A 14,253-nucleotide genomic window follows, 5' to 3' on the forward strand; every position below is an offset into this window, starting at 1 on the left:
ACTGCCTAGCTCCACCTTCCCTATTTATATCCCTAACGGGCTCCCTCTGGTGGTCTGAGGTGGAAGGTGGAGGTGTGTGTATGCTGTGGGGGCCTCTTGTGGAGAAATCCGTTTATGCACCCCTCTAGGATCTATGGTACCAAGCGCAGCTGGGCACCACAAATACCTTAGCATGTTATGTGGTCATCCATCAACATGGTGGCAATATTTTGGCTACAAATTGACACAGAGATGTGTACTGGTTGACACGTGCTACAAATTGACACAGGACACGTTAAGATAATTTTACGTATTAGATTGTTATCTAATATTATAATTTTTATTGTTATAAGGTAAAAAAAATAATTCCATTCTTTTTAAGAATAATTAGTAGGTTTATTACTCTACTTTTAAAGCTAGTCATTTAGTAGAAAAAAAACCCTTAAAATTATTAGGAGATGGATGAGTCATCATCTGTAAATAGCTATTAAAATAAGCAAAGATTTCTAGTGTTGTTGATGAGAATCCAATATATAGCTACAGGAAATTAAAGAGGCAGGCACAGTAACATAATAAATCAGATCTCTATGTAATTTGAAAGTTACACCCTAGCTACAACACAAATATTGTAGGGATGAGGACTTAGTCCAAGTGCATAGACAGGATCTTCTCTTGGGCGAGGTTGGTCATTTGGAATCTCAAAAGTAAATTGCTGCAAAAAGGTGGTAAAAAACAGGAAGAGTTCCATCCTGGCAAGTTGTTCTCCCAAGCAAGCCCTTCGACCTACAAGAGAAAAATATTTTTTGCATATTAGTTCATATTGCAGTTCAATCAAATTGGATGGACAGAAAATGAGATACAGTTTAGATATATTTAAGTGTAACTGTCATTATATATGCAAACGGTGTGGTGTGGGACATGAGACACCCACTGATTAGTCAAAATACAACTTTGAAGTCTGTAGCTCCTGCATTAGCTGTGCACATCGAGCTTGACTTTTGGTTATGGGATGGACCCCCACTTTACTCTAAAACACCCGAAAATGACAGGGCCATATACCTTGCTGCGCTCCTGAATCCGCCCTTAGTCTGTTCCCTCCCTCCACCCAGGGAAGAAGAGAGTAGTAGTGTATGGAAATACACCAACCAGACTAACAAGGCAATACAGGCAGGGATAAAGGAAAAAAACAATCACACAAATATGCACTTACAAAAAAACAGAGTGTAAAACTGGAGAGTGAAGGAAGGGAAAAACCAAAACAGGAGAAGAAGATTTGCACACAACCAAAACCAAGCAACAGTCCTTAGATAAATACACCAAATACCTCATCAAACAACAAAACTTCTCCAGCTCCTGAACCATGCAGCATGAAGCTAACTCTGGCAATGCCTGCTTGCCAGAGGCAAATATATATAGGTTAGAGTGGCCAACACTGAACAGCTGGGAGCATCAAAGCAAGAAAGCTTCCAGGAGCTCTCAACTGAACAGATTAACCCCTGCACTCCTAGCAGAAACCTGCACTGTTTAATATGAAGGTGAAGTGCTTCTAAACAGTGCAGGAGTGCGAGAACAGACAGCACAGTCTTCTGGCTTCTCTCTCTCGCGGTAAACCCGTGACACTTTGGGATTCACAATTACAGTGATATCCCAAGCTGTCTAACATACAGCATCAGGATAGACAATCATAAAGGGGCAGCACACACTGGCTTGCTATTCAAACAGAGCCAGTAAACTGTCAGGGCACCAATGACCCTGTTATCCTCACTCCTGTGCTTAACCACTGTGCCCACCCCTGATTGAAATTAACATTATGGTATTCTTCATGCTGGCCACCAAAGCTGAGTCTGTTCACCACAGTGAAGTTTTACATCCACTATTTGTTAAAATTAGTCCACCTTTACTTGATTGCAACTTCCACCTGTCTGCTAAACTGCAAAGGTGTGGTTTTAAATTCCAAGCCACATATGACACCTTTTAGACTTTTTTTTAATTAAACATCTATTTCACTTCGGTAACCTTATAAAGTAGATGCACCTGCAAAATCATTAAGGGGACTAAACTTGTCAAACCTCCGATACACAAAGAGTCATCCTACAGCACTCAGGAGAGGAAAAAAACGCTGTGTGGGAAACCTCTAGGGATCCATGGGTAAAGGATTGCCCTTCCCTTAGGGTTAGAATGTTAATGCTAATATTAACTCTTTATAGGCTTGATAAAATTGGACATGGTAAAAGTTATACAATGGCTAATTCAACAAATACAATAAAGCATTCATCATTATACAAGTAATGGTTAAATAAAGTGTTGTAGGACATTATTATAAGAGGGCAGGTGATGTTTCCTCCAGTTCTTCTGGTGAAAGGAGGAGAGAGAAATAAGCATAAAAGAGTTACAACCTCTATATAAGCCCCACCCTCCCCACAGTAAGACACCAGGCATAGGCATACTGTGCTCCTTACTCTTAAAGCAGAATCATTCTTGCTTAAAGTCTACACAACTATACAAACAAAGCTGCAGTTAAAGGTTAGTGCTCTGCTTAGTGTTTCAGGGGTTTCTTGAATTCTAGATATGGGATGGACCCCCTCCATATTAAAACAGCTATAACTACAGTAAACATAGACACTGGAATAAATGCACAAAAACATTATTTTGGCTGTCAGGTGAATCAGGAGTCAGGTGAAATACTAGTACATTGGGGTTCACAAGTACTGTGATATCCCCAGCTGTTTGACATACAGCACCAGGATAGACAGCCATAATGGGGCAGCACGCACTGGCTTGCCATTCAAACATAGCCACTAAATTTTCAGGGCACCAAAGACTCTATTATCCTCACTCTTGTGCTTAACCACTTTTCCAACCCCTGATTTGCGTTATCATTTTGACATCCTTCAGGCTGGCCACCAAAGCTGACCCTGTTCACCACCATGAGGTTTTACATCATCTATTAGTTAAAATATTAACATTAACCTGTCTGCAACTTCCACCTGACTCCTAAACCGCCACCAAAGAGGCCATTTGACACCTTAAATGGACTCAACCGCCATCAACCATGCCTAATAAAGCCATCAACCAGTTCTTCATGCTATAGAAAGACTGTGCAGACAAGTAACAAAATTCCTGAGCAATAACAGATTAATTTAAACAATGCAAATCTACCAAATTGTGATTGACAGTACGGTAATTAAAGCTAAAAGTCCAGTAATGGGGAATGTGGAAAGTAAACCATGAAAAAGAGGGTAGTCACAGTGTCAATACCTGTAATATAATGACATCTGTCATACCTAAAAAACTATCATTCTGCACGTATTGTAGCCATTTCTAATAATTCACCAATTCAGTTTTTGATTCTAGAAACCACTATTATGTACAGTAGCAAAGCCCACTGATGCAATTTTTATTTATTATTTTTTATAAACAAAACCTTGCAGTAATAATTTCTTCAACCCTCTTACTACTAACTGAAAAATGATGAACATATACCATATCTTTCAGACTATGAGACACACCGGACCATGAGACGCACCCCAAATTTTGGGATGGAAAATAGAGAAAAAAATATTTTTATAAGATGAGGGTCCGTCTTATAGTGCGAATTTAAGGTATCTTACCTGGGGGGCGACGGCGGTGCAACAGTATCATAGGAGGCATGGTCCCTTCCTCAGGAAGCCGGCGGCAGCAGAAGTGGGGTAAAGCTGCGGGCCCTGGATAAGAGAAGGGGGTAACCTAGCAGTGCAATGCTGCGAGCCCGGTGTCGGCGGTTAGGCAGGGAAGAGTGCTTTGCGTGGAGCAGGAACCCTTCCTCAGGAAGCTGGTGGCGGCCAAAGTGTGGCGATGCTGTGGTCCCGGTGTCGGTGGTGATCAGAGCGGAAGGCATCATTGCTTCCCCAGCAGCCATTTTACTGAAGCCGTGGGCCACCGCGGGTGTCACGTTGGCTTCAAGAAAATGGCCACCGGACGGAATCAGCGCGTGTGTAGATTGAGGTCTTGGCTGGGCCGAGATCCCAATCTGTGCACACGCCACCTCCGTCGGCCCACGGCTTCAGGAAAATGGCCGCCGGGAAAGCAATGATGCACTCCGCTCTGCTCAACGTTTACACCGGGCCCACAGCATCGCCACATTTCTGCCGCCGACGACTTTGTGAGGAAGGGACCGTGCTCCACCACTGCTGCAACCCCCTGGTAAGCCTGCATTCGGTCTATAAGACGCACACCCCATATTTCTCCCAAATTTTTTGAGAAAAAGTGAGTCTCATAGTTCGAAAAATACGGTATAAAGAGAAAGATATTATAAAGTGGGAGAATTTAAAAGCTATATATATATTATATTAACATTAATGACTAACCATTAGTGTTGAGCATTCCGATACTGAAATATCGGGTATCGGCCGATATTCGCGGTATCGGAATTCCGATACTTAATTCCGATACTTTTACAATATCGGATACCGGAATCGGAAGTTCCCATAATGCCTGCGCTCTGCAGTGTCTCTGAAGGATGACAAGCTGGATGGCAGTGCTCAGCTGAGATCCAGCTTGTCATCAGAATGCCATCCCAGCGTGGGAGAATTCTCCTGATTGTTTAAAAGCCGGCGGGCGGTAAAAAGCCGCCGGCTTTTAAACAATCACACAGCCCCATACTGCTTCCCGGCAGCCTCCCACCCCGATCCTCCGCTCCCCTCGCCACCTCCAATCCCAATCGTAAATTAGGACCGGGCGGGGAGTGCAGCACCAAGGAGCGAAGGACCCGGGCGGGGAAGCCGGCAGTGAAAAGACTTCACCGCCGGCTTTCCCGTTCTGTGCTGCGCTTTCCCACCGGTTATTTCAAATGAACAGCTGAGGTATCAGGTGATGCCGATCAGCTGTTCATTTGAAGTCGCCGCGGTGCCCTCAGAGGGTTCATGTGAGTTCATGCTTGATTGCATGAACTCACATGAACTTTCCCACGGCCACACAGGTCAGCCTCACCTCCCAGACCATCAGACCGGTCATGATTAGTGTGTGTGCAGGTGTCTGTGCGTGTGTCTGCGAGTGTGTGCGGGGTGTCTGTGCGTGTGTCTGTGAGTGTGTGCGGGGTGTCTGTGCGATGTTTGTGCGGGTGTGCGCGGTGTCTGTGCGATGTCTGCGGGTGTGTGCGTGCAGGCAGACATAGGCCGATGTGACACTACTACTCCCATCGGACTATGTCTGTCCCCCGTCCACTCCTGCCAGCAGGATCAGCTCGATGGGAGCAGTAGTTCCCATCAGCCTGATCCTGCTATTTAAATTGCCCTACTGTGTCCCAATAAATTTTAAATACATGTCATTGGTGGCCAGTGGTTACCTACAATAAATTAGTTCATACATTACCTGTCCCCGCCGATCGCCACCTAAAATAAAGTAAAAAATAAAAAACTACACCTATACTCACCTAGACACCTAATTCCCCGAAGCCATCGATCTCCTGTAATAAAATATAAAATAATAAACCACAACCTTATCCTTACCCCTCCGTAGTAGTCCACGAGTGTCCCACGAAGATCTCCAGTTCAGAGCAGCCACATAGAATGTGACCGCTCTGAACCGCTGCAGCCGCTAGAATGACGGGGCCGTAAAGGTTCACCAGAGTTCAGGCAGCGCTGCTCCGGTTAGCTCCTTTACGGCCCCGCTGTATCATGAGAAATTCCCACGGTACAGCACTGCCGTAAAGGAGGTCTCCGGAGCAGCGCTGCCTGAATGCACTCCGGTGACCTCAGTCAGTGGCTCCCGCTGCCGGGAGCGGACGTGTTCCCGGCAGCGTGAGCTTACAGCAGCCATGCACAGCTGTCACCATCTCCAGATGTGACAGCTGTGCATGGGAGATCAGCGCAGGAACGTGGACAGGTAACTATTTTTTTTTAGTAAACTAAGAATTTAATAAAATGGTGTGTTTTATTTCAAATAAATAATTTTTTTCTGGGTGTAGTGTGTTTTTTCTTTTTAACACTTTGTAGGTTAGTAATGGGGGTGTCTTATAGACGCCCATCATTACTAACCTGGGCTTCATGGCAGCTGGCGCTGACATGAACCCCACCACTATTACCCCCTGCCACCGCACCAGGGCAGCGTGGAAGAGCGAGGCTAAGTGCCAGAATTGGCGCATCCTATGGATGCGCCATTTCTGGGGCGGCTGAGGGCTGGTGTTTCTAGCCTGGGAGGGGGCCAATATTCATGGCACCCTTCCTGGGCTATTAATATCAGCCCCCAGCTGTCTGCCTAGCCTTTGCTAGCTATTAAAATAGGGGGGACCACACGTCATTTTTTTGGGGGGGGTCCCCCATTTTAATAGCTAGTAAAGGCTAAGTATTCAGCTGGGGGCTGATATTAGTAGCCTGGGAAGCTCCGTGGGTTTTACCCCCTTCCCAGGCTTCAAACATCTGCCCCAGCCGTCTGCTTAACCTCCGCTAGAGACTAAAATTATGGGGGATCCCACGCCATTTTTTTTTTAAATAAATACTTTATTTTAACACTAAATGACATTTGAGGAGTTAATAAAGATGCAGTCCCTAAATTATTATTTATTTTTTAATTAATTTTTCCCAAAACTTTTGACGTGGGCTTCGCTTCTATGAACGCGCCATTTTCCGGGGCGGCTGCAGACTGCAATTTTCAGCGGGGGGGGGGGGGGGCAGAAAGCTTGGGCCTCCCTGCGCTGCAGATTCCATCCCCCAGCTGCCTAGTTGTACCTGGCTGGACACAAAAATAGGGAGAAGCTCCACGTTTTTTTTTTTTTTTTAATTATTTCATGAAATTCATCGAATAATTAAGAAAAAAAGGGCTTCCCTATATTGTTGTGTCCAACCAGGTACAAATAGGCAGCTGGTGGTTGGGGGCAGCCCGTTCCTGCCTGCTGTACCTGGCTGGACACAAATATAGTGCAAAGCCCCACGTCAATTTTTTTTTAATTATTTCAGGAAATTCATGAAATAATTAAAAAAAAATTATGTGGGGCTTCGCCCTTTATTTGTGTCCAGTCAGGTACAGCAGGCAGGAACGGGCTGCCCCCAACCACCAGCTGCCTATTTGTACCCAGCCGGACACAACAATATAGGGAAGCCCTTTTTTTCTTAATTATTCCATGAAATAATTAAAAAAAAAAATACGTGGGGCTTCGCCCTATTTTTGTGTCCAGCCAGGTACAACTAGGCAGCTGGGGGCTGGAATCTGCTGTCAGTGACGTGCATGAGGTGAGCCGAGTTCATTGGACATGACCTCACCTCATGCACGTCACTAACAGCTTGGGAAAATTCTCACGCTGAAGCGCTGAGTGCAGGAGAATTTTCCCACGCTGTCAGTGACGTGCATGAGGTGAGCCGAGCACATTGGACATGACCTCGGCTCATCTGGATGCCGTCACAGAGAGACACTGAGGAGCGCAAGTATGCCTGCGCTTCTCAGTGTCTGCGGGATGACAGGCTGGATGGCAGCGTTCTGCTGCGGTCCAGCCTGTCATCTCGATGTAGCAGAGCTGAAGCTGTCGTGGGAGCCATGGAAAGGTAAGGATGATGTTGCTTTATTATTTTACTTTTATTGCAGGAGATCGTTGGCTTCAGCTGGAATGGGCGTGACTGTAAGTATGGTTTAATTTAGAACAATAAAGAATTGTGTGTTTATTTCAATTAAAGGACTTTTTTTCTGGGTGTTTGTGTTTTTTTTAAATACTTTACTAGAAATTCATGGTGGTCATGTCTAATATTGGCGTGACCCCATGAATTTCGGGCTTAGGGCCCGCTGATAATGCCAAGCTGGCCTTAACCCCTTTATTACCCAGTGAGCCACCGCACCAGGGCCCTGGATGAGTTGGGTACAGCGCCAGAAGATGGCGCTTCTATGAACGCGCCATTTTCCGGGGCGGCTGCGGACTGCAATTTGCAGCGGGTGGGGCCCAGAAAGCTTGGGTCTCCCTGCGCTTCAGATTCCAGCCCCCAGCTGCCTAGTTGTACCTGGCTGGACACAAAAATAGGGCGAAGCTCCACGTATTTTTTTTTTAAATTCATGAAATTCATGGAATAATTAAGAAAAAAAGGGCTTCCCTATATTGTTGTGTCCGGCTAGGTACAAATAGGCAGCTGGTGGTTGGGGGCAGCCCGTTCCTGCCTGCTGTACCTGACTGGACACAAATATAGGGCGAAGCCCCACATCAATTTTTTTTAATTATTTCATGAATTTCCTGAAATAATTTAAAAAAAATTGACATGGGGCTTCGCACTATATTTGTGTCCAGCCAGGTACAGCAGGCAGGAACGGGCTGCCCCCAACCACCAGCTGCCTATTTGTACCTGGTTGGACACAACAATATAGGGAAGCCCTTTTTTTCTTAATTATTTCATGAATTTCATGAAATAATTTAAAAAAAAAAATACGTGAAGCTTCTCCCTATTTTTGTGTCCAGCCAGGTACAACTAGGCAGCTGGGGGATGGAATCTGCAGCGCAGGGAGGCCCAAGCTTTCTGCCCCCCCCCGCTGAAAATTGCAGTCCGCAGCCACCCCGGAAAATGACGCGTTCATAGAAGCTGGATGCTGTACCTGGCTGGCATACAAAAATATGGCGAAGCCCACGTCAAAAGTTTTGGGAAAAATTAATTAAAAAAGAAATAATAATTTAGGGACTGCATCTTTATTAACTCCTCAAATGTCATTTAGTGTTAAAATAAAGGATTTATTTAAAAAAAATTTGATGTGGGGCTTCGCCCTATATTTGTGTCCAGCCAGGTACAGCAGACAGGAACGGGCTGCCCCCAACCACCAGCTGCCTATTTGTACCTGGCCGGACACAACAATATAGGGAAGCCCTTTTTTAAAAAAATTATTTCATGAAATAATTAAAAAAAAATTGACGTGGGGCTTCGCACTATATTTGTGTCCAGCCAGGTACAGCAGGCAGGAACGGGCCGCCCCCAACCACCAGCTGCCTATTTGTACCTGGTTGGACACAACAATATAGGGAAGCCCTTTTTTTCTTAATTATTTCATGAATTTCATGAAATAATTTAAAAAAAAAATGCGTGGGGCTTCGCCCTATTTTTGTGCCCAGCCAGGTACAACTAGGCAGCTGGGGGCTGGAATCCGCAGCGCAGGGAGACCCAAGCTTTCTGGGCCACCCCCGCTGCAAATTGCAGTCCGCAGCCGCCCCAGAAAATGGCGCGTTCATAGAAGCGCCATCTTCTGGCGCTGTACCCAACTCATCCAGGGCCCTGGTGCGGTGGCTCACTGGGTAATAAAGGGGTTAAGGCCAGCTTGGCATTATCAGCTGGCCCTAAGCCCGAAATTCATGGGGTCACGCCAATATTAGACATGACCACCATGAATTTCTAGTAAAGTATTTAAAAAAACACAACACCCAGAATAAAGTCCTTTAATTGAAATAAACACACAATTCTTTATTGTTCTAAATTAAACCATACTTACAGTCACGCCCATTCCATCTGAAGCCAACGATCTCCTGCAATAAAAGTAAAATAATAAAGCAACCTCATCCTTACCTTTCCATGGCTCCCACGACAGCTTCAGCTCTGCTACATCGAGATGACAGGCTGGACCGCAGCAGAACGCTGCCATCCAGCCTGTCATCCCGCAGACACTGAGAAGCGCAGGCATGCTTGCGCTCCTCAGTGTCTGGCTGTGACGGCATAAAGATGAGCCGAGGTCATGTCCAATGAACTCAGCTCACCTCATGCACGTCACTGACAGCGTGGGAAAATTCTCCTGCACTCAGCGCTTCAGCGTGAGAATTTTCCCACGCTGTCAGTGACGTGCATGAGGTGAGCTGAGTTCATTGGACATGACCTCACCTCATGTATGTCACTGACAGCGTGGGAGAATTCTCACGCTGAAGCGCTGAGTGCAGGAGAATTTTCCCACGCTGTCAGTGACGTGCATGAGGTGAGCTGAGTTCATTGGACATGAGCTCACCTCATGCACGTCACTGACAGCGTGGGAAAATTCTCCTGCACTCAGCGCTTCAGCGTGAGAATTTTCCCACGCTGTCAGTGACGTGCATGAGGTGAGCTGAGTTCATTGGACATGACCTCGGCTCATCTTTATGCCGTCACAGCCAGACACTGAGGAGCGCAAGCAAGCCTGCTCTTCTCAGTGTCTGCGGGATGACAGGCTGGATGGCAGCGTTCTGCTGCGGTCCAGCCTGTCATCTCGATGTAGCAGAGCTGAAGCTGTCGTGGGAGCCATGGAAAGGTAAGGATGAGGTTGCTTTATTATTTTACTTTTATTGCAGGAGATCGTTGACTTCAGCTGGAATGGGCGTGACTGTAAGTATGGTTTAATTTAGAACAATAAAGAATTGTGTGTTTATTTCAATTATAGGACTTTATTCTGGGTGTTTGTGTTTTTCTTCAACTTTGACTATGGGGTTAGTAATGGGGGTGTCTTATAGACGCCTCTCCATTACTAACCTGGGCTTGATGTCAGCTGGCATTATAAGCTGACATCAACTCCAGCCCTATTACCCCACTGCCACCACTACAGGGCAGTGGGAAGAGCGAGGCTAAGTGCCAGAATTGGTGCATCCTATGGATGCGCCATTTCTGGGGCGGCTGACGGCTGGTGTTTCTAGCCTGGGAGGGGGCCAATATTCATGGCACCCTTCCTGGGCTATTAAAATCAGCCCCCAGCTGTCTGCCTAGCCTTTGCTAGCTATTAAATTAGGGGGGACCCCACGTTATTTTTTTGGGGGGGTTCCCCCATTTTAATAGCTAGTAAAGGCTAGGTATTCAGCTGGGGGCTGATATTAGTAGCCTGGGAAGCTCCATGGGTATTTCCCCCTTCCCAGGCTTCAAACATTTGCCCCAGCTCTCTGCTTAACCTCCGCTAGAGCCTAAAATTAAGGGGAACCCCACGCCAATTTTTTTTTAAATAAATCCTTTATTTTAACACTAAATGACAAGTACAGTAATCAACACTGTCACTGTACTTCATATATATGTGACTGACATGTTTCTATCTATCTAATCTATGTGTGATTCTCTATTCTTTCTATTCTAAATTGTCGGGTACCGCTGCTGAATTGCCGGCCGGCTTTCTTAAAGAGACGGTGCATGAAAACACTATTATTTTTTTAAATAAATCCTTTACACTAAATAACAAGTACAGTAAGCAACACTGTCACTGTACTTCATAGATATGTGACTGACATGTTTCTATCTATCTAATCTATGTGTGAAGCTCTATTCTTTCTGTTGTAAATTGTCGGGTACCGATGTATGCCGCTGATGAATTGCCGGCTTTTCATGTCATTCTACATTATTCTTAGTTGTTTTACTTCATGTAGAATTAACCTACAAGGAAAGAAAGGGTTTATTTTCATTCCGATATTTGTGTCCCATTGACTTGCATTGGTTTCCGGTATCGGAATCGGCGATATCCGATACTTTTTGGGTATCGGCCCGATCCAATCCGATACGATATTTCCTTATATCGGAAGGTATCGCTCAACACTACTAACCATTAAATAATTTTTATAATATTTGGACATAGAATTGAATTTAACCTAGAGCAGAAAAAGGCTACAAAGGCATTATTAGTAACTCTGCCACTCCTTTGTCAATCATTTTTTGGGCACTTGATGACATTTACCCTTAGCTGCTAACATCAACTTAAGGGCACCTGTATAGGCATATTGCCCTGTGTGTTAATGCACTTGATTATTTTACCCTTAGTCACTCCCACCGACTCAAGAGCACCCCGATTATGTATATTTCTCTTCATTTTAATGCACTAGATTACTGAATTGTCCCAACGACAACCTTGAAAGAAACAATAGTTGGTTAATATAAACAGTTAAAATCCGTACCCAGAATGGTCAGGTCACATGAAATAAAGAGGGTCCTTGAAGCTCCGGATCGAATTGAAGAAAACATGCCCACCTCTTTTTCTTCTCCCCTCCAGCCGGTGTCTCTGGCTCGGAGGAGCCAATTTAATCTGTACGCATGCAAAATATGATTGCCATGACACCAGGATCTTTACCCTAAAACAGTCTTATAAATGCTTCTGGAGACCAGGGGGCCATACCATGACGGTCATCCCTCCACACCAGGGGTCTTTATCTGAGATGGCTACTGCTCCACACCAGGGGACCTTATTTGAGATGGCTACCACTCCACACCAGAGGACCATACCTGAGATGGTTACCCCTCAACATTAGGAGGCCATATTGTCACACTTCCATACCAGGGAAACATGCCTGAGATTGTTACTATTCCTGACCAAACTATTAGTAACTTCAAGGACCCGTCAAAGAGGAAAAACCAAATAACTGATCCTTTTTTTTTGTACATGTATTATATAGATACTATTGATGAGCGTGCACTAAAATGCTTGGGTACTCGTTCGAGTCAAGCAAATTGAAATCCTCGAATGCTCTGGCCGAGTAACGAGCCCAAAGTCTATGGGAAACTCGAGCATTTTTCCGGCGGCTCCCCTGGCGGTCTGCAGAGGGCCTAAAAATTGCCCAAATCAATGGGAACAGTGCTCATATAACATGGGAACAGCATGGGGAAGACCCCTGGAAGCATTTCTGACTCCCAGGTCACTGCTGTCAACAACGTTGTCAGAGGTATTACTCCACTTTTACGGACTCACAATAAAACATATAAGAACGAAACCAAAATGTATGTTCACACGTAGCGTTTTTGATGCGTTTTTGCATTGCTTTCAACCAAGACAAATGCATTCACCGGGAAATGTCATTTTAACATTTTACAACCTTATCTGGCCATGTGGTATGTGACATAACATCAGGCACGTCCTGTTTCATTTATGATGGAAAAACTTTGAAAGTCACAAAGACTATTTTTATAGGGCCATCAGGCGGCCCTTAATATTCTTAAAGAGCCAGCAGTCAGCTATGCTTTGTTGTTCCCATTATTAATGAGTGGGTCTCCTATACTGTTATTGCGTATGCAGTGACTGCAACGGCTGCCAAAAATTTGGAGGAACTCCAATGCCCCTTGCAAGAGTCGTAGATGTCGGAGGGCTTCCTGAAAACAATATTCCCATTATTAGGAAGTATGTCTCCCATACTGTTTGCCTATGCAGTGAAGCAACGGCTGCCAAAAATTTGGAGGAACTCCAATGCCACTTGCAAGAGACGTAGAGGTCGAAGGGCCTCCTGCAAAAAAAATGCTCCCATTATTAGGAAGTGTGTCTCCCATACTGTTTGCCTATGCAGTGAAGCAATGGCTGCCAAAAATTTGGGGGAATTCCAATGCCCATAGCAAGAGACGTAGAGGGCGGAGGGCCTCCTGAAAACAATGTTCCCATTATTAGGAAGTGTTTCTCCCATACTGTTTGCCTATGAAGTGAAGCAACAGCTGCCAAAAATTTGGAGGAACTCCAATGCCCCTTGCAAGAGATGTAGAGGTCAGAGGGCCTCCTGAGAACAATGTTCTCATTAAGAGGAAGTGTGTCTCCCATACTGTTTGCCTATGAAGTGAAGCAACAGCTACCAAAAATTTGGTGGGACTCCAATGCCCCTTGCAAGAGACATAAATATGTTGATATGGTACATATGATGGTGATATGGTGGTGGAGGATGCAGAGAAGGAGGAGGACAAGAGCAAATAGACAAAATCAGGAAGCATATACCCATGTCTGGGTGTGAAGACAGAGGTGCATGGGAATAGAGTTAGACCTCCAAAAAAAAAAGACACTGTATTTGAGTTTATGTTATGCTGCTATCATTCAGTGGTGTTGAGAAGTCTGGCCCAATCCAGCCCTTGTTCATTTTTATAAGAGGCAGCCTTTCAGCATTTTCAGTCGACAGGCAGATGCGCTTATCGGTTATAATTCCACCAGCTGCACTATTAAGCCAATCTGACCAAACGCTAGCAGCAGGGAAGACAAGGCCAGGTGTAGAGAGCCTGTTCATGCCACGTGTCCAGCTTGGATACCCAATAATTATAAGGCACAGAGGAATCACGACGTTGGTACAGTCGGCAAGGTACTCCCTCACCATCTTCTGAAACTTTTCCTTCCTTGGGAGAAAACCCCGCGCTTCAGGGCCTGTGCGATGGGAGGGTCTGAGAAAACTGTCCCAGAACTTTGACAGTGTTCATCTGCCTCTGCTGGATTGCATTTGTGTCTCTCTTGCCTGTACGCCTTGGTTGTCCTACGAACTGTGACCTCTGCCGCCAGCGTTTTCAGATGGGAATTTTTTAAATACTCCGGCAACAAGGGCATTCTTGTACTGCCCTATTTTATTAGGCCTGTCCTGTAAGGGAATAAGAGACAGAAAGTTCTCCT

The 14,253-nt window shown here is 45.2% G+C and overlaps 1 protein-coding gene across 2 annotated transcripts in view; it reads right to left on the reverse strand.

Moving 5' to 3' along the window:
• Nucleotides 1-280: 280 nt before the first annotated feature.
• Nucleotides 281-14,253, reverse strand: part of LOC141157213 (cytochrome P450 2D17-like) — a 472,560-nt gene continuing 458,587 nt past the window's right edge. For both annotated transcript variants that reach the window (XM_073644206.1, XM_073644204.1), the window contains one exon: nucleotides 281-762. In XM_073644206.1, coding sequence (XP_073500307.1) covers nucleotides 581-762 — 182 coding nt within the window. In that variant the 3' untranslated portion in view covers nucleotides 281-580. The remainder of the gene's footprint in view (nucleotides 763-14,253) is intronic.

This window comes from Phyllobates terribilis, unplaced genomic scaffold, assembly GCF_046119375.1.
Source record: "Phyllobates terribilis strain yellow unplaced genomic scaffold, ASM4611937v1 Scaffold_8__6_contigs__length_399053987, whole genome shotgun sequence".
NCBI classification, from domain to species: Eukaryota; Metazoa; Chordata; class Amphibia; order Anura; family Dendrobatidae; genus Phyllobates; species Phyllobates terribilis.